The sequence below is a fragment of the Chlorocebus sabaeus genome, chromosome 26 (assembly GCF_047675955.1).
Source record: "Chlorocebus sabaeus isolate Y175 chromosome 26, mChlSab1.0.hap1, whole genome shotgun sequence".
NCBI lineage: Eukaryota > Metazoa > Chordata > Mammalia > Primates > Cercopithecidae > Chlorocebus > Chlorocebus sabaeus.
This window is the reverse complement of record NC_132929.1, coordinates 29,105,722-29,126,854: the sequence shown is the minus strand read 5'-3', so window position 1 is coordinate 29,126,854 and position 21,133 is coordinate 29,105,722. Positions and strand designations below refer to the sequence as shown.

Here is a 21,133-nt window from a genome sequence, read left to right as displayed (position 1 = left end):
GTACATTATTTTTGTGCTCCTGATTAGTGTGTAATTAAGATTTTTGTTTGGATTTTGTCTGGTAACTACAGTGGTTTATTCTATTCAGTTGCCCAAAATTTCAAACTGCTCTTTTTATTAATGATTTTCCTATATATATCCTCATTACGTCCAAAAAGCCACAATACAGATGATGAATGAGATCTATTTTTAAATCATTCATAAGTCATTGTATTGAAAATGTTATTTAGGACTGTAGATTTTATTCATACTGTGAATTATAGGATTTTTTTAATGGGCTCCGTCTGTCCAACAGCAGTTGCCTAGCTTGGAAGATCCAGCCACTGTTTGTGGATATGGGTGGAAACTTTTTTCTAGTGGCCACTCTTTTGCTGGGGACGTGGAGATGTTTTTGGGGGGAGTTGTTTGCTGCCCAGGCCTAGCCCCCTTTAACAGCTAATACCATCTTTCTGCAAGTAATGAGAAAAGGGAGAAGGGAGTTTTTAGAGGATAACTGAAACCGAAAATAGAGAACAGAGCAGGTGGAGGAGTATTACCACTGATGGCCCTGCTACCACTTTTTTAATTTTAACAACAAATCCTGCTATAGAGTCTTCCTCATACTATCTCCTGAATTTCCTCTTACAGTGTTCTCGAATGTGATTTAAAAACTATTGATTTCATGTTGTCTTTGGCCGAACAATTCATTTCTTTAGGATCTAGAAGAATTACACTAATAGTTAAATGCACCATAGTGAAACACATCCATACAAAGTTCATAGATTGCTCTCTTATCTAGCTACCAAAGATATTGCAAAGATATTTAGAACACTGGCCCTTCAGTCATCAATATTTTGAGGCATGTGATGAGTAAATGGAATAGCCTTACATCTTTCAGTGGCAGAACTGTCAAGAAGAGTTTGTCTTTTTTGCCCCTTACCTCCAAATCTGGACTATTTCAGAATCCATTACAAAGGAAATAACAGTGATTTTAAGCTAAAGATGAGTGTAGCAACCATTTGCATTATATTGATGTCAAAAGTATCTCTCTGCCAAGCTCTGAAATGCACCTTCAAAAACTACTGAAAATATCCAAGAACTTTAGTGATGAGCTACAAATGGACTTTGGTATTGATAAATAAAAGTCAATATGTATAGTAAAAGGACAACTTACTGTGATAAATGGGCCCACCATCAGTAAAGATCAAATTATTGACTATCTAAAGCAAGGAAAAACCTGTCTATAGCTAACTTTCACAGGTGAGAAGAATTAGCTAACAACAGCAATTTAGAAAAAGCTCAGAGAGACATGTAAAGAGAATTCATTAAAAATGCATACCAAAGTAGGCAGCAGCTTTAACGAATATATCCATGGCACTAGGCTAATGTGTATCTTTGGTCATGCCTAGGTTCACACCCTTTTCTTTTGCCTTGAATGAGCCCCCTTTGGGTTTTCCACATTCCTACTCAAGGAGGTCTAATTCAAATTTTACCTTGAGACTACTCTGTTGTAGAAGAATTCGCCTCTGCACTACTAAAAACCATGTCCCTCTTAGAATGTTGTCTCCAGTGCTCCTACTAGTTACTCTTCATCATACTTCAACTAGAACACAAGTTGTATGAGGGCACATTAAAAGTGCCTTCATGTCTTTACCCCTCACAGTCCAACACAGAGCTCTACCCATAATAAACACTAGATCAATATTTGTTGATTCATCATTGTTGAAGTGATTCATTAGAGAAGCCTTGGTCACATATCATGTCAGAGTTCAATGATGAAACATCACAGGAGACACTCAAAAGAACAATTGCAAGGATTAGCCTATCAAAGAAAGAAAGAAAGAAAGAAAATGTAGAATGGCAGTAATTAACCTCTCCAATGCCTGCTATTCCCAACTGGCAGAATGTAGCTCTTTCTTCTGCAGTAAATTTAATTGGTTGCCCTAGGAACTACCCAGTAAAAATGACAAAGCTTGTATCATTTCAAATTTGGAAACTAATCTGTAACCAAGTACAATATCTGAAGAATAACCATCTTTATTTCCCCTCCCCCACACAAGCCAGACCCTCCAAAATCAGAGGTGGAAGCAAAGTAGTGGCCTGGTACCTACTAGTGTGAGTTTAATGAAGATCATGCAGCTAAAACTACACCTAACTTTCTGGTCTTTTTGAGAGGTTTGGAATGTCAGTTCATTCTTGGACCACTTTATTGCCACAAAGAATGGTTGCAGACATATACTTTGTCTAATACCATGTCCTCTTCCTCTGTGAGGTCCCTGATTTAAAACAGTATCTTCTGAATATTTATTTGGTACTTGGTGAATATTTTTTGAAGGAATGAATAAATGAATGAATGGAGGAATGTTTTAAATTATGAAAGAATAGTGTGTTGGATGGCAAGTGCAATGCATTTGCCCAAATCAATAGAGGTGCTACCTCATTGGCTTTTAGTAATAGATTTAGCTATATGATTTATTTCCTTTCACAAATACCAATGTAAATATTTCAGAAAATTATCAAGTAAGATATACAGAGATAAAAATCATTAAAGTAGGCCAGGAAATCTTGACCAACATAATGGTATTCTGAATGAAACTGATACATTTAACTATACCACTTAAACATTTCACAAAAAAATCCATGGATTCAAAAATAATCTGTAAGTATGACCTAAACTGAAGAAAATTAAACACAGCTACATCAATAATTACATAGGCCACACATCTTCTCCTTCAGTGTCACAGACTAACCCACATCACCATTTTGCAAACATGCATCCTTGGTCTCAAGTTGGCCTAACAAGAAATTGAACAGACCCATTGAAAAGATAATTGAAAGCACATATCCTCTTGGATTAGGAGGACATTTAGCATGGTACCTCTGCATCATTCATGTGTTCATTCATTCATTTCACAGATCCTTCAAGAACACCTTCTATGGCTTAGACACTGTTGCATATAAAGTCCATAGAAATGTATGGATGAAAATGAAAAGATCAGATTTATTATTGAAAAATAGCGATTTCGTGCTTTTCTTACATTTTGTTCCCCAAAAAAGGTTTTAGAGAAGTAGTGAATTCTAACTACGCTGGGATTTTGATAGAACAGAGAAGTCATATCTGTGTACTGAGAGAGTTGGTGACACAATCTAGAGGGAGAATTTAAACCAGAATCGTGTTACTAGTCTTCTGTAAAGTTTGTCTATGTGGTCTTCAGGTTACAAACATCAGTGCTGTGCATACTCCATTAAAACAAGTGGAGGAGTGTGCCAGGTCTGAACACTACTAATGCTGCCTGGACCTTGGGTGGAACACTGTTGTGTCATGTACCAAATGTGTGAAGGAACACAGTCTCAGCCTCTGCCTTGCTTTCTTGTCTCCTAACAGAAGTTTAGAAACAGTGTCCAGGCCCACTCCCCTGTGCCAACAAACATATCTTATGTATGATTGTAAATATATATTTTGTTTATTGCATTTATGGCTTATAAATATGTTGCATGTGTTATCAAATCAGTGGTGGTGTTTACTGCAGCAACTTACAATAAATAAAATTCCATTGTACTCAACAGTATCTATATATTTAGAACGTTTGGCTTAATTGTGACCTAATTTATGCTATTGCAGGCTTGTTTTGCTTTGTTTTTTCACTGAGCTTCTTCATGAAGACAAGGCCCACTTTTTCTGACAATTATTTTCTAGAACAAATGTAATATGGAAATACGTTACTTCCTGGAGACGACATAGAGCAAGTATTACAACTTGTGGAAAAATGTGGAAACTTGAGTCTGTTTCTCAAACAGAATCAGTGGATACCATGGGTTTATAGGAAATTTTAGACTTCTGTACTAGCTTCTGTTTCTGGTCATAATCCTACAATATCTCATGATAGTTTGGTTGTCTGAAGACCTACCATTTGAAACAACAGCCCTTCTTATTACAATTTTCAGTGTATATTCATGCTACGTTTTAAAATTTACTTTTTATACTACTAGTTTTTCTGGTGTTTGGTACCATAGTTTTTAATTTAATGAAAGAGAGCCGAAATGCGCACAAAATGTTCATTAGCTGTGATTTGTGCAATGAGAGGAACCATTGCCACCAGTACAGAGCTGGTCTTCCTAATTGACTAGCCTGATGTTCTTCTCTCTGTGTTCTATTGCCGTTAATTGACTATATTGTTTTAGATTTATGCATTAAAAATACGATTTCTACTTCGAAGAGATCACTTTGTTACTTTGTAGCTTTTAAGCTGATGCCGTGAACTTATTTTTCTTCTAAGATAAAGTCACATCTATAGATTTTTCAACTAATTACATGTCTGCCAATAAATACTTAGAGGATACATTTTATTTCAATTTATTATTTGTGTTTACATAGTGTGTCCCTGGAAATATCTGTGGAACTGAAAGGAAATGTTTTAATGGTATTTGCTACTACTTTTTCATCCTCCCTCTTCTCTCTCTCTCTCTCTCTCTCTCTTTCTCTCTCTCTCTCTTTTAATAGCTCCAGTCAGTCCGGTCAAGCATGACAGCAACTCAAACTCGGCAAACTTCCAAGACGTGGAGGACATGCCTGACAGATGTGTCTTGGAAGAGTCTGAGAGTCCAGGTGAAAGCCATTTAAAAATAGTCAAGTATAAAATGATAAATTTGACACAGCTTTGGGGTCCTTGGAAGGGGGTGAGGGTAGAGGACATTGTAATGCTGTTTTCTCTTAGCAGCTGCACTGTCAAATTAATGGTCACCTCCAGGGGTCACAGTGTGGAGCTGTTATCTTTTCCTCTTTCATCAAGAATTCAGTTGGAGGAAGTACAAAGGCTTTATGACTGAGAAGGGAAGCTGACACTATTAGTTCATTATCATCAATTTTAGGCTAAATGGTTAATAGAGCCAGAGATTGGAAACTAGAGAGAAATGGCAACATTTTCAATATTTCAAATAATGGGATCTAACAAGAGGGGAGAGGAAGTGGACAGACGGGGGTGAAAAGAGAAATTGTCATAATTACAGTTCAATTTACTTTCCTAGAAACAAACAGGACTGTAACTGGGATGAGAGGATTTTAGCATAACGGTAATGAATACTGTCAAATGTTTAGGGAAAAATAAAGTCTAGAAAATAGTAACCCTTCTCTCATGCAATAAAAGCTATTCTTTGTCAAAGTTACATATTTGTATATATCCTTTATAGAAATAAGAGAGAAATGTACTAGAAGGTTACAGCTAGAAACACTTATACATAGATTTCTGTGTCTATTTTTGTTTCGTTTTGAAGCATGCCTAGCCTTAACAACTAATGAATTAGAAGCAAAAAATCTTGTAAAAGTTGAATGAACATTCCTGGATAATTATAAAGTTATAAGGTGCTAGAAGGTACCTTATGATCATGAATGAAAGAGTTAAATATCTCCTCCACTTAATATTTGTGGTTCCTGTTTTATCTGGCTCCAGTGTACCCTCTACCCTCTCACATCTTTGTGTGCTGATCCATGTATCATATTTTTGATTCATCCTCTCTGTGGCCTGTCAGCTTAGTTAAGAGATTTCCAAATCTTGTAGCCTTCGTTGACAGGGGGCAGCTGCAAACAGTCCCCTGATCCTTCCCCAAGGAGAGCTACTGAGATTTAATTTTCACTGAAAGGTGCAGCCTGCAATCTATGTCAGGTCCCCTAAGTCATCTCGGAACCCCAATAGGCACAGTGGCGATGGCGTTGTATATCAGTCCTCTTCACTCCAGCAAGATTCCTCCGAAGATGGACTGCTGCCGTGTGCCTGTTCTCAACCACACTTCTACGTTCAGATCCCATGGAACTGAGAAATGGCATCTTTAGCAATGATAGAAATGTTTAATGAGCAAGTTAACCCCACCTCCTGCCATAATAGCTAAAAGAAAAATGTAGATGAGTCTCCTTCTAAAAGGGAGAGGGTAAATGGTAGTATGAAATTTCTCTAATAAAAATTATTTATCCATTACTTTTAGTTTTGACTAATTTTGCCGAATTTTGATTAGGTTTTTAAAATGTCTTAATACACAGTTTTCCATTACTCATTTTGTCAGGCAGGTAAATCTATGAGTCAAGTTTTTACCTAACTGTCCGTTGTTTTTGATAAGAATAGATCAGCTTTATATCATTTCAAAAGTAGAATAAATTTCCATCATCGCTTAATATGAATGGAATGGGAGTGAGATTCAAATATAACATTCTCTGTCTGATTGATACACACAAAAGCATTTATCAAGAAAGAAAGATTAATTAGAAAATATAGGTGCTGATAAAAAATCTTAACTCAAAAAGTGAGTACTGTTCTATACATCGGACATCATTATACTGGTAATAAAGAATGAATTACTCTGGCTTTTTCCTCTGTCCATTCCTGCATTTTAAGACATCTTGCCTTATAGACCTAGAAACCTCTGGAGAGTTCACTACTGGTCTCACTGCCTTCCACTGAGAATTTGTGGCTTGGTTGTCATGGAGACATCGTATTTCTCCAAGAATTGCTCATATTGATCCGTGGCCAGGAGTAAATGGCCAAGCCAGTGTGAGGAATAAAGGGGGCTGGGCAGTCCTATAAAATGACCAGGGCTTGTGGGCTGGAAATAAGCTCATAGCAAACACTTAGCTAAAAAGAAAGAAACAGTTTTATTTTGTTTTAGGATTTCTTTCTGCACTTTGGGCCATTGTCTTCTTTCGCTATGAACTGAAAGAAACTTGTTAGTCACTTGTCATGTCAGATCTTTGGTGCTTGTCCTGACACAGCTGTCAGCCTTCCAGCTCTGCGCAGTTCAGGGACACACAACAAAGAGGCAGTGACATGAATTATTTATTGCTCCTTGTGTGGATAAAATTCTGTGATAAGAAATTAAGACACTTCTGACAGAGGTGCTTGTTTAGTAAGAAAGATTTTGATGAGAGAGTGTGTTTCCTTGAAGCATGAGTATTCGATGGGCAAAATTCTTAACATTGAACATGGAGGAAAATAAGTTTTATGTTTCTTGTGTGAATGTAGTGACAGAGAAGGACATTCTTGAACTATAAAAATGTGACTTTCCACTTTTCAAAGCCCAAACATTAACTTCAAAATGTCAAGTCTTTCAAAATGTAGGGGCTCCAAAACCATAAGCATTCCTCTAGCAGTTTAGTTACCTCTATTTACCACATGTGAGTGGTGTTTCTCTGGAAAATATTAACTACCCCAGTCAGAAGAAGAAACAAATTTGGGGTTTTTAGGTGGTGAGATCTGGGAAGATGTCCTCAAACCAGAAGAGGTGCTTCAGTAGCTAAACTTGTAATTGTGTTAGTGTATTCTTTAGTCATTGTATGGAAAAGAGTGCATTTGATTCTGAATGCACATTCTTACCATTTTCAACTGGAATGTTCTCACTCATTCAAAATTCCTTTTAACATTTTTATGTACATGCAAAATCCCCCAGTTACAAAGCTGAATGTGGTCAATCTTCTAACTTTAATGGATATTGAACTTACATGGTTTTATCTATGCAATGCTAAATGACTAATATAATTATTACATCATTTTAATGAATAGATCAGTTGTTTGAACAGCATGTAGAAAATGGAAAACAGTGTTTTTCCATGCATGCACAGTTCAAGTCTATTGCTTTATATATTGTTCATTCCACATTCTCTTCTTTGCAAATCCTGTAACCATCACTTGACTTTAACTCTTCTGGTTTTGTATTGTGGATGCGAACGTATTTGCATATGCAGAAAGCAAAAGGGACGTTGAAGCACAGAAAAACTAAGTTTTTGGAAAAAGTGAAGTTGATATTTAGATGTTGATAGAGAGTCTTAAAATGTCATTAACAAAGCCAAGTTGTTTGAATGTATATAAAATAGAAAGAACCACTTCGTGTATTACCTCTGCATACAATGGGGCTTGAACTCAGTATGTAGATTGTTTATTTTTGTATTGGCATCACTCCTTCTCCAGCGCTGAATTGACTAGGATGACCCATTTGTAAATGGGCTGCAGTCTGCATGTAGGTTACAATGTAGACGGCTTGTGGAGTGGTTGTTCACCTGGTCTCTAGAGCACTCTACCTTATTCATCATGCCATTGTGATCTCTTTATGGGTTCAAGCTGTATACCCAGGTGAGTGCCTGAAGTCCATTAAGGTAGGCAAAGCACCTTTAGACCAGAGCATTCCTGTTACTTTGACCCTGCTGGTGAACCTGGAGGTCTTGTCTGATAGGGAAAAGTATCTCTCAGCAGTGTCTTTTCTTTGGAATAATTCATTAGCAAAGAGTTTTGACTCACAGGTGAATCCCAGAATGAAGTTTCCGGCTCAGACTCTGTGAAGTCTGCTTGCTCCTTCACTGGCATTTATACGTTCCTGAAACCTGTGGGAATAACTTTGATGTCTAGTAATAGAAGCACTGAGACAATATCATGAACTTGCAGTTCCCTTTTTTGAGATTTTAGGGCCATTAGGCTTTCTTTCTTTGGCTCTTTAAGGCCTGGTTGCTTCTGAATCTGAAAGACGTTATCACAAAAATAGCTCAGTGGAGCCTTTTGCTGGTTAACTTCTTACTGTTTTTTTCACAGTGATTAAAGCTCGTGTTTCATTCTTCAGAATATTTTTTTAAGGATTTCTAGCTCCTCATCTTTAAAGTCATGATGATAGAAAATTTAGTGTGACATTCACAATTTTTTATGAAAGGGTTAATGAGAAACCTCAAGCCTTTGTCACCATATTGGCTTGGAAAATTAATAATTTTTCTTTTTAGTGCACTAGAAACAGTGCACACTCCAAAGTAGCTTCTGCTGAAAATAATAGCAACAAGAGAGAATTAGAAGTCCAATAAAATGCATTTACATAAGTGTTTCCACATCATTCTGAAGTAGTTTATAATCAGTATGCATTCTGCCATTAATAGAACATTTTTGTGGTTTTTATAAGGCAGGTTATGTATGTAGATCTATATACATCATTGTCAATCAATATTACATTTGCATGAGTCTGATGACCAAAACTAGATTTCTCACAGAGTTTCCAGGGGATACTACATTGTGAAAAGCCAAGGTGGAGTTTTTTGGTTTTTTTTTTTTTCTTTTACTATTCTGGCTCATGAATCACCAGCAAAAATCAGGTAACAGAAAGTAGGACAGATTCAGGACTGGAGTGTTGGAGATGGCTGATGATGATGCATGAAGCAGAAAAAATGTGGAATGTGTGAGCAGCCCATCAATCATGGCCGTCGAGAACACGCTTCTTATGGTTAGTGCTAAAAAAAAAAATCTAGAAGAATTAAGAGCAATTCCAGTAGGAAGATATAAGCACTTTCTTCAAGTTGTTTTTAACAATATCACATTATTAAAATTTACCCAAGAGCAAAATTCAAACATCAACATATTTTTTAAAGAATGTAAAAGTATACATTAATACACACACACACACACACACACACAGTATACAGTATTGGTTTAACTAAACCATAGTTTTTGCCAGTAGGAATGAAAGTTACTATTCATAGACATGTCATTAATATAAATGTGTTTTGAAATAGTTACTAAGGAACAATGTTCCAATTAGTTTGGTAGTCAATTTGATTTTAAATGAGTGGCTTTTTTTTAGCCTACAAAGACAATCATCCAAGTAGTCTGAGAAATAAATACTTTTCTGATTCTCTAACTCAAACAGTATTTCAACTAATAAATTTTGACCCTAAAACTGCAGTTGTGGATTTTCCTAAGAACAATTAAGCTGTTTGAAATTTATGGAAATTTACTAATTTCAAACTAAATTTTTCTTATAGAAAACTTCCATCTTCCTTGGCAGTTAAAAAAAAAAAAACCCAAGCTATTAATAATGTGTGCAATTAAAGTGTATTTATCTACTTTATGAGACAAGTACATTTTTATTATATTGTCTTATTTTAGGATGGAAAAGACATGTAGAAATTACAAGCAATACATTTCTTCCTTTCTTTCTTTTTTTACTCATTCTCTCCCTTCTTCCTCTCTGTATCTGTTCTTCATTTCCTCTCTCCCACCCCTCTTCTTGGTCTTTCTCTTTTTTCTCTTTTTAGATTTCACCATATAACCCAAGATATCTGCTTTTCTCCTAGGTGAACCAAGGCATCATTCATGGATAGCAAAGGTCTGCCCCTGCAAGGTGTCTTAAATGGAATCTCATCAGTAGGAGCTGAATTTGGACAAATTAAGAAATCCAAACGGTGCAATTTGTTTATTAGTGTATAAAAGCGTTGTTGTTATTGGTCGAGTTATGAGGCTGTAGTAGATTTGCTAATACTTTAGCGACCATGTATTAAAAGTGATTTTAATACATGCTGATTAAAATGCAATACATACTGATTGAAAATATTCAAATTCATCTAATTTTAGAAAAATATTTGTCTAGATCATTATCTATTCCCGCTTCTTACTTTTTCTGTTAATATTTCCAACAGGGAATGCCAGTCCACAGACACAAATTCAATACTGCTTTAAATTTTCTCTTATCCGTTTAGTCCCTAAATTATATAATAAACAGTGTTAAAACCAATGTAGTACACAATGCTTATAAATTTAATGTTGCTTCAAGGTATTTAATCTAAAATTTTATCAACTTTGATTTATCTGGTTAAGATATTTTGTTTTAGTGGATATGCTTTAATTCAAATCAATTACTGCAGTAAATCTCATCCCTAAGCATGAAATGTTGTCAGCAAATAACCAGTTCCATTTAGTTATCAATTAGCCCAAATAAGTGATACAAAGTATAACAGTGACCAACCTTGTATTGTTGAGTTAATTTGGACTTCTAATGACATTGAGGCTAATGTCTTTAGCTAAAGGTTGATCTTGTTGGCCATGTAGATGTGAACTAGGGAAGGGGAATCAACTTACGGCATATCACAATTGATCCTTATTAAGTATAAACTCTTGTAGGTCTTTTCCCAGAAAGAAGCTTGACTAGCAGGAATTCTAAAACTAAAATATATCAAACAGCATAAATAGGAATAGACATAAAGTGCTCTTCTGTTAAAGCCTTCGGTGATCTGATTTATTCACTATGATTTATATTGTACCATTCCTCAATTTACAGAAAATCATCAAAATATTATTAATCTATGTGTCTTATTAATACAAATATTGCCTAATCCATAGACAAAAGGATACAAAGTATTAAATATATGATATGTAGCTATATCTATCTATCTATGTATCTAATAGGGAAGTTCAAGTCACTTCAATCTGAGAAACATATTTCTGAGCATAGGAGCAGCCTCAAGTCCTGTGGTGGTATGCAGGGGACAGGAGAGGGGGAAATTAGAAAAGAAGACTATGTAATTGAAAAGGGGATATAAAGCATTAAATATATGATATATAGCTATATCTATCTATATATGTATCTAATAGAGAAGTTCAAGTCACTTCAGTTAAAGAAACATTTTCGAGCATGGGACCAGCCTCAGGTCTTACACTGGGATACAGTAGACAGGAGATAGGGAAATTAGAAAAGTGACCTATGTAATTGAAATGACATGGGCTGTACCCTTAAGGAACTTGTAATTAATGATGACCTGAATAAACATACCAGAATAAAGATGTCAAATGAGTGTGACTCCCTTAAAGTGGATTACAGTGTGCATTCTTTGTTTCCTAAAATCTGATTTTACTGCTTGAAATTACATTTGAGTTGAACTTTAGAAACTAATAGTGTTAATATGAATAATCATGGAAAATTATCATCTTTTGAAAACTGATAAATATATTCCCCCTCCTTTAGAAGCAGTCAAAAGCCGCTTCAAACAAGTTTCAAAATAAAGGAAGGCAGCAAGTTAGGCAATGGATTATATTTTCTAGCATGTTGTATACCAGCTGTCAAGGTCATTGTAAGGACTCCCAAAAGCATTTTGAATGATGGCAATATCAAATAAGTGTATGTCCTCTCAAATGAGGCATTTTTAATTGTTAAAACTTATTTGGATGCTCAAGTTATCATATGTTTATGAAAAATAAGCTTCATTATTTTTATAGCTACATCCTATTATTCCCTTTTAGAAACAGGAATAACAATAGGTTTTAATAGTTGCCATGCTTAGCATTTATCAGGTCTAATGAAATCAATATTGAATCTCTGATAAATATTTTCTGATATTACTAGCTACAGCAAATTAGAATTGGCACAACCCTGACATTACTAAATGGAAATGTTAGGATTTTTCGGCATCACATGTTAGAATCTCTGAAATGTAAACTTTCATGTTAAATGACTAATTAAAGTTTGCTTTTATCAATATGAATTCTGAAGACCAATATCATTAACTATGAAAACTTTTAATTCCTAAAAATAGAGTTTTAGAGATATTCAAGCAATGCTCTCCTAATATCCATATACAAGTGTGTTTATGACACAAATTCACTAGTCTCTTTAAAAATGATTTCTTTATATTGACTGGCATTCAACATATTTCAGTAATTTCTGTTATGACAGAATTTGAAATAGCAAATTGTCACACAGGTAACTGGATGGACCACATATGTGGTAATCATAACCACTTGGTACTACACCCAGAAACTCAAAATTGTCTTTCTCCTGATGCGATATGGGTGTCCTTTTGTACATCTAGCCCTAGGTAACCATGAGTGATTATATTAGCAAATGTGTTTGTATCCAGAGTCTTCCTGTCATTGTAATAAATAATTTATTTAAAAGTTTTATCTTGTGTTTCTTTTTTGGTAATCATCTTGGTGATATTTATGAGTATAGATAGATAGATAGATAGATAGATAGATAGATAGATAGATGGATAGATAGATATACACACACGTGTGTGTGTGTATGTGTGTGTGTGTGTGTGGTATATCCCCCAAAAGAATATCATATTTTCAAGTTTGCAAGCCTTGATTCTTTGACTTGCTGTTGAGTTTCACATTGGCTCCATTGTATATTGCAGGAAAAAGTATCTGGAAAGCATGGAGGGTTAACAGCAGAGGCTCCTCGACAGTGTGTCCAGGCTGTGTGTGCTTGCTGTGCTTGTCAGAGCCTCATTCCCTCTGCTGTGTTGGAGAGCTTTCTCATAGGGCTCATCCAGAGGTACTAGAAAGCAATCTGAACACTGTTAAACACTTCAAATATAAGGAAAAATGTATAATGCTAGAAACACACAGTTAAAAAGTAGCACCAGGTATCAAACATTCTGTTACTATTTTAGAAACTAAATTAAGGCTACTTTGAACATGATGGTTTTAGAAAAATGATAGAATACGGTTTGTTAAATATTCATATTCTATCTTTAGATGATAGCTTTGGTGATTTTTATTTCTTTTCTTACACATTTTTTCCAGTGTTCTGTATTTTTAGAGTCCTTTTATAATTATTATAACAAACACTTCAGAAAAGATACTATTTCTCTTTCATCCTTAGAGGGCACATTATAATAATCGAGTATTTTAAAATTAAATTTTATGCCATATGTTTAAAATGAAAGTTCAGGTTACATTAATTCCAATTGATTTTAAAGCCTTATTTTCACAGAATGGACTCATTCAATTTTTTAAGTTTTATATTCATACATTTTGATTGCTCAGTTCTATAAAAGCAGTGTTATAGACTCCTTTATTCTCCACATAATGTTGTCTTATATGTAAAATGCCAAAACTTGTGTTAAATTTCCTAAGAAAGTCATTGCTTTGTAAACATTTGCATAATACTTAGTGTTTTTTGAAATTTTAAAAAATTAGCTTAACCAAAAGAGTTGCAAAATTAAAACTTTCTTGAGTAGATATCTTTCAGATAAAGCTGCACGGCTTCATGTACAATAGTCCCCAGATCACCTCACATTGTAATTGGCTCAACGAGGAGCCTACAGGTAGCAGGTAGGAGAAGGTAAACTGGAAATTAACAGGTCTCTCCATAAGAGCATGCCACTGGAAATGCCCATCCAATTTGGGGCCCCTGGAAGACAGCATGTCTCATGGGAGGCCTGTCCTGGTACAACTCCTTTACTCTTTTCATCTTCATCTTGACCTTCTCAGATACCATCTTTATGTAAAATGTTGATGTTGTGGAGTTTTTGCAGTAATTTAATTTTTATAAATATTGTATTAAAATATATTTCTGTTGATTATTGTTTTTTGTTTGTTTTGTTTTGCTTTGCCACCACCTATTCTTGGATCCTGCCTGTGAAGTCTAAGATACATTCACCTATACCCCAGAAAGCACACTGCAGGTAAATGGACTGTGACAATTGCATCATTACAAGCATGATTATAACGATGCAAATGGTAAGAAATAGTTATTTTAATACTATGCGAAAATTAAAGCCATAAACCAATGAAGATGTCTGAAATGGCCTACTTCTAGAGGTATACTGGGGGAAATTAGGCACCCATTATATGCAGGGCTTCTCACACAGAGTAGTTCAGACCAGCACCCCAGCCCCCACCTCCAGCCCCACAAGGGGTGTGGGGAGGCCACTCAAGTGACCACGTGAATGGTTCCCCTCTTGGCAGGGACAAAACCAGGAGGAGTTCCAGGGTGGGTGTGAAGCAGAGCATATTTTATTCTTCCTTTGACATTGTTCCCCCAAATGCCTATTTTTCATTGCAAGGAGCATATTTTCCTAACATCAATTTTAGGGTCATTTTCTGTCTTCAGCATCCTGCTATTGGAAAAATAGCAATGATTTTTATTCAAGAATACAAAGCTTTTAACACTAAAGATAATTAGTCCATATTTAGGCCATAGTACACTATGCCTAAATCTGCAAAGTGCCAAATGCCAGGGAAACGCCAATATTCGTAACATTGTGTAATAGCAATAATTAGTTGGCACATGCTTCCAAAACTCATCATTTATTCACTTAGCAATCATTTTAATTGCAATTATCTGTAAAGTCATCAATCAGGTTTTCGATCTTGCATGTATATTTTCTAGGGAGAAGGTGTTTTCACACAGCCTCAGTAACAGCATCGTGGCCTTGGATGATGCCTTCCAAGATAAAAAGACAGCCCATGATGTTCTTGACATATCACAGGTTTGCTTTAGACTTTTAAAGAGGTTTCTGGTTAATTCTGTAGTGTCAACTACATTTCTTATCAGAAATAACCTCTCTGATCAATATCAGAATTGTGACGTCTATGTTATCCCCGTTAGCATCAATTTATAGTTACTATATAATCAATCAAGGAAACAGTGTTTCATTTCATTTTCCTATTTTTTTTTTTTTTTTTTTTTGAGGTGAGGAGGCGTGTATGTATTTTAGAATTGGCTAGGGTGGGAAATAGGGAGGACTTGTAGTACAGTGAGATTAAGAACCTTCGTCCTTTCCCTAGGATATAGCTATGGGGATCAAGTTGCACTTGGGATTTTTTTATAATGAGGAAGAATTCTTTGAATCAGCTTCTATTTCAAATAATCAGTGTATTCACACTAATTAAGCAAAACTATTTACTCCAATGTCTGCAAGAATTTGAGATAGAAAATGAGGTGAAACTAACAAATACTAACTCGCCTTCAGGATAGTGAAGTAAATAAACAAATTTGGAGATTTCTAAAGTACATTTTCATAGAAAGCATACTGCAGCTGATGCCTGTCTGAAAGGTGTTAGGTTTTATTTGTAGTCTTCCCGCCATGTAGGTGGCAGCAACACTCAAGGCTAGAAATTTTCTTTCACATTCTCTTAGCTCCAGTAAAAACATATTCTTACTAAAAAATCCTTGTGGGAGAGAAAAGGTTTAAAGTGTAGAGACAAATTTCTCTATGTCTTCACCTATCTCTAAAGCACTATTTTAAGGTTGTGCTTAAAACGGTTCCCATAATGTGAAAACATTCATCATTCCCCTTAATACAGAAGTCATAGTCTGCTCTCATACATGTTGGTAGTAGTAGGTTGCTGTTTTTTTATTTACTGGGATGTTACTTCTTTACCCTTTCTCAGACTAAAGCAGTTCTCTTAAGAAAAAGGAAGCAATCTGATTTAGAGTCCTATCACCTATGTTTTTTTTGGGAAAATAATACAAGGCTGTCCCCTTTTTTCTTTGTAAACATCCAAGAATCCAGAGGATTGAGTATATGTGGAGAGTTTTCTCTTTGTCTTCAAAATGCAGCCATATTCTCTGATGGTCCTAACTAGAAGTGACTGCATTCAACTCGGTTGTGTGTGCAAATCAAATGAGGACTCTGTCTGAGCAAAGAGGCTCAGTGCACCTGAGAGTGAAGGCAGAAGACCTGGACACAAGGCATGTGGGTTAAAGCTGAGAGTGTTGCCATTGTGCGGATGAGGGTCACTGTCTTGAGAAAGCTGTTTACTCCTGTGCCTGGGTTGAAATGAAACCAGGATGTCCCCCAACCCCCTTATAGAAATAAGTTTGTTCTTCCTTAATATTGGAAACTGATGGGCAATAGGCTTTTCCTCAATTCCTGGTGTTTTGCTAGAACTAGTATATGTTATAGCAAATACAGGCAGCCTTTCTGAAAACATCTTCAGAGTGCTCTTGTTACGTAGTAGGATCAGTCAACATGTCCAAAACACCAAGCAAACATACACAATTCCAGGCCCAGGTGAAACAGATAGCGGTTACATTTCCAGGCTAGGAAGAGGCCATTGAGTGGTTTGGGGAAAGTGAAGAGAGGTTTTTGCATCTACTATCTTTCAGTCTTAGTTTATATTCCCCCTCATTTCTTGTGTCCTTCTACATCCTTAATCTTTCTTCTCGCATCTATGTAGTTCAGAGCAAATCTTTTGACAAACAGACCCATGCATTGAATATGGAGTCAGAGAACTGATACTGTGTCCCAGCTTCTTCACTTTCTTACTTGCTGTTTGAGATTAGAAAGAAGTTTCATATAATATTCTGAACCTCAATTTCCTCATGTATACGTTGAGACTAATAATTCCAGTTTTGCAAGCACCATATACATGTATTATCGTTATTTAATATACTATTACAAATAATGAAATTACTATACATACCAAAAATGCCTGGTTAGAATCTTAATTATGGCCAACCATATGGCATTCCAGTGCTTAAGCAGGCTTTCTACTCAGATTGGATAAAGCAGTTCGGCATAAACAAGCTACATTGGTTATTTGAATAAAAGTTTCCTCTTTTAAAATGTTTCATGTTAACTTGAATTTTGAGTTTCCTCAAAATCAAGGACTGCTTCCACAGTTTTTGATAACTTCTTTAGTGGTCAGAGCTTTCCTCTGCACAGTGGGTAATAATAAATAGGAAGTAGTTATTTTTCTGGGTCCCAGAAGATAATCTTCTGGCAATGTTGTGTGTGAGAGCAGGATAGGCCATAGTCCATCAGGGTTGTACAAAACAACAAGCAGCTCCCCTCTCAACTTCTGCCAGTATGCATACAATCAAATGACACTACAAAGGATATTTCTGTAGCCTTAGATGAGTGTGATGAAAGAGACCAAACCATGGCCAGGCATGATGGCTCATGCATGTAATCCCAGCACTCTGGGAGGTTGAGGAGGGTGGATCACTTGAGGCCAGGAGTTTGAGACCAGCCTGCTCAACATGGCAAAACCCTGTCTCTACTAAAAATACAAATCTTATCTGGGTGCAGTGGTACACACCTGTAATCCCAACTACTCCAGAGGCTGAGGCACAAGAATTGCTTGAACCCAGGAGGCGGAGATTGCAATGAGATCATGCCATTGCACTCCAGCCTGGGTGACAAAGTGAGACTCTGTCAAAATAAAGCAAAAGAAAGAAAGATGGAAGGAAGGAAGGAAGGAAGGAAGGAAGGAAGGAAGGAAGGAAGGAAGGAAGGAAGGAGGGAGGGAGGGAGGGAGGGAAGGAGGGAGGGGAAAGAAAGAAGAAGAGAAAAAGAAAAGGAAAGAAAGAAAGAGAAAGAGAGAAAGAAGAAAGAAATAAAGAGAGAGAAAGAAAGAAAGAAAGAAAGAAAGAAAGAAAGAAAGAAAGAAAGAAAGAAAGAAAGAAAGAAAGAAAGAAAGAAAGAGAAAGAAAGAAAGGAAGAAAGAAAGGAAGGAAAGAAAGAAAGGAAAGAAAGAAAGAAGGGAAAGGAAGAAAAGAAAAGAGAGAAATCCAAAACACTTAAGTACTTCTAAAGAGGTGTCCTAAAACTTAGAAAGTCAATGAATTCCTGAAAGGTTCTGAGTAAAGCAGATATGTATGTCAGATTCTAGCTTTGCACTGAGAATGGTTTGTATTCACGTTTTCTCACCAGACAAGAATCTGAAAATGGATGAACGGAGCAGAAAATATGAGTCAAGGAAAAGTTAAAATGGAGATCTGACTGTGTCATCGGGATGTCAAATACCAACAGAATGTACCTGGAAAGGGAAGATCATCCCTATTTTTACTTTCATAAATCTTGGTGAAATATCTCAGCAGAACTCTGTCTCTGCTTCTGTCATCTTCTTTCCTCCTATCTTTAAATGAAAATAAAAATGCTGTTAGGAATAATAATAATAAAATAACCATGGGGATTTTCAATTAAAATGGTAAATGAAAGACATTCATCTCCATGCTCTCCTGAAGCCTCATTGAGATGATGGGACAAAAGCCATAGACCCAGAAGAAAAATAGAGAAGAAGAAAAGAAATAATAACAGCAAAAATGTAAAAGCTGAAAGCAGATAAGTGCCATAGGGGACAATGCCAAGAAATGAGCCTGCTAGTACTGCAGAGCTCCTTAAAGGTTTAGAAACTGGGTCAGTGACCTCTGAAAGTGCAGATACAAGTGTGGCTGAAACAGGAAAATTGTTTCAAAGAAACAGTTAACTTCCTTGAATCCCACTCCCATTTGGCAGGCAAGCAGTTACTCTTCCCCTTCCCCAGTGGACACCTGGATGTTCCCTCTCTGAACAGGTTGAATAAGAGGGATTCTGGACTTAGGGACACTAGGCTAGCCAAGAGCAGGAGCATCATCCTGAAAGAGGAGGGATGGGTGAAAATCTGATGGCTACACACTTACCCCAGCTTCCTTCTGCTTTGTTCCAAAAATGCTGGTAACTGCTCTTATTAGCCCTGGAGAAAAGACAGATGATTCTTTTATGATAAAACAACCAGTCTGAGGCCAATACACACATGAAAAGATGCTCAATATGACTAATCACCAGGGAAATGCAAATTAAACCCACTAGGATGGGCCACTATTAAAAAAGAAAAGAAAAGAGTAAAGGTTGATGAGAAGGTGGAAAAAATGGAACGATGGTGTACTAGTCCGTGGGAATGTAAAATGTGTGATCCATCAACTCCATTCCTAGGTATATATCCAAAATAACTGAAAGTAGGATCTCAAAAAGATATTTATATGTCGTTGTTCATAGCAGCACTATTTATAATAGCCAAAATGTGGAGGCAACCCAAGTGTCTATTGATGGAGGAATAGACAAACAAAATGTGCTATATTCATACAATGAAATAGTATTCATCATTAAACAGGAAGGAAATTTGGACACATGCTACAATATGAATGAACATTGAGAATATTATGCTAAGTGGAATAAGCCAGTTCCAAAAAACACACATACTGTATAATGCTACTTCTATGAGAAACATAGAGCAGTCAAATCATAGAGACAGAAAGTAGAATGGTGGTTGCCAGGACAGGAGGGAGGGAAGAATGGAGAGTCATTGTTTAATGGGTAGTTTTGACTTTACAGCATGAAAGAAGACATTCCAAAAGTTAAACTTATGTGATAGCATTTACTTTGTCAGTTCAACATTTTTTTTTTCTAATGTACTAGGCACTGTTCTAGCTATTGAGAATACCGCAGTAAACAAAACACACACACACATTCTAAGGCTAGCATTTTAATTAAAAAAAAAAAAAAAAGTTTAAAAAATACAATTGAGGGCCGGGCATGGTGTCTCACGCCTGAAATCCCAGCACTTTGGGAGGCCAAGGCAGAAGGATCACCTGAGGTCAGGAGTTCGAGACCAGCCTGGCCAATGTGGTGAAACCCCTATCTCTACTAAAAATATAAAATTAGCCAAGCGTGGTGGCATATACCTGTAATCCCAGCTACTTGGGAGGGTGAGGCAGGAGAATCGTTTGAACCCGGGAGGCAGAGATCACACCGTGGCACTCCAGCCTGGGCAATAAGCAAGACTCCGTTTCAAAAAAAAAAAAAAAAAAAGGAAGAATACAACTGAAGAAATGTCTCAGAAAGTAGAAAAATTACTAGAGAGTGGAGGAAATTTTAACACTAATTCAATTAGAGGCGGTCTTGTGTGAAAAATAATATTAATGAGAGCTCTACAAAGAATAAACAGAGAAATCAGGGGGAAGAAAACTATGTAAAATAAAATCAAGCAAACTTTCCAGAACTGATGAAACCAAATTTCAGATTGAAAGAACCTACGGTGTGCTCAGCCAAATTCATAAAATGACCCACATCAAGGCACATTTTAGTGAAACTTCAGAATACTAGAGCAAAAGAAATGTTCTTAACTTTAGAAAAGGGAAGATAACTTTTGCTCAATACAAATAATTAAGAATCAGAATGGCATTAGAGCTCTTCATTGCAATTCTGGATGCCAGAAGAAAATGTGGCAATGACTTAAATAACCTGATGAAAACCATCACCATCCTAGAATTCTATACTTAGGCAATCTATTTCTTCCATGTACCCTTTCTCATGAAATTACTGGAGGATATGATCCACCTACAAAATGGAGTAAACCAGGAAAGTTTAGCACATACAACATGGGAATGAAGAAACGTCCACAGAGGACAGGGAAGGCGGATGGCATGTCTACTGCTGTGCTTAAGACTAGAAAGCAGCTGGTCTAGATTTTAGCAGAAAGTAGAAGATTCCCATAGGGATGTCTCCAGGACAACAATGAAACTGACAGATTACTCGGTAAGTCTGACTCTACTGAGAGTACTGTTAGAGTTCTGTCAATGGGTTTGGGTCATGAAGTAGTGAAGTTATTGTACATGACAGAAAACTAAACGAATAAAAAAGAAGGAGAAATAGAAGAAATGTAATCATAGTGTATTACATGACCCAAATTTATTAATTCTAATAATAATTATTACCAAATAATTATTACTCTAACAAAAAAATATAATGAAACTATCAGGAGGATGAGGGAATAGTGTGAAGGAAATGGATGGGAGAAAGGAAAGCTAAATCCTTATTCTCTATAAATCAATAACATGAGCCAGGCACGGTGGCTCATGCCTATAATTCCAG

The 21,133-nt window shown here is 36.2% G+C and overlaps 1 protein-coding gene across 2 annotated transcripts in view; it reads left to right on the top strand.

Annotated features, from left to right (window-relative positions):
- Positions 1-14,071, top strand: part of WDR72 (WD repeat domain 72) — a 234,461-nt gene extending 220,390 nt beyond the window's left edge. The window contains exons 19-21 of one of the 2 annotated variants that reach the window (XR_012091494.1): positions 4,481-4,585; positions 10,067-10,174; positions 12,902-14,071. Coding sequence is in view for 1 of the 2 variants with exons in the window: in XM_008016545.3 (XP_008014736.3) it covers positions 4,481-4,585; positions 10,067-10,122 (161 nt within the window). In the remaining variant the exon portion in view is untranslated. Of the gene's footprint in view, positions 1-4,480; positions 4,586-10,066 lie in introns of both variants that reach the window. The other variant, XM_008016545.3, reaches the window with a different exon arrangement.
- The last annotated feature ends 7,062 nt before the right edge of the window (positions 14,072-21,133 follow it).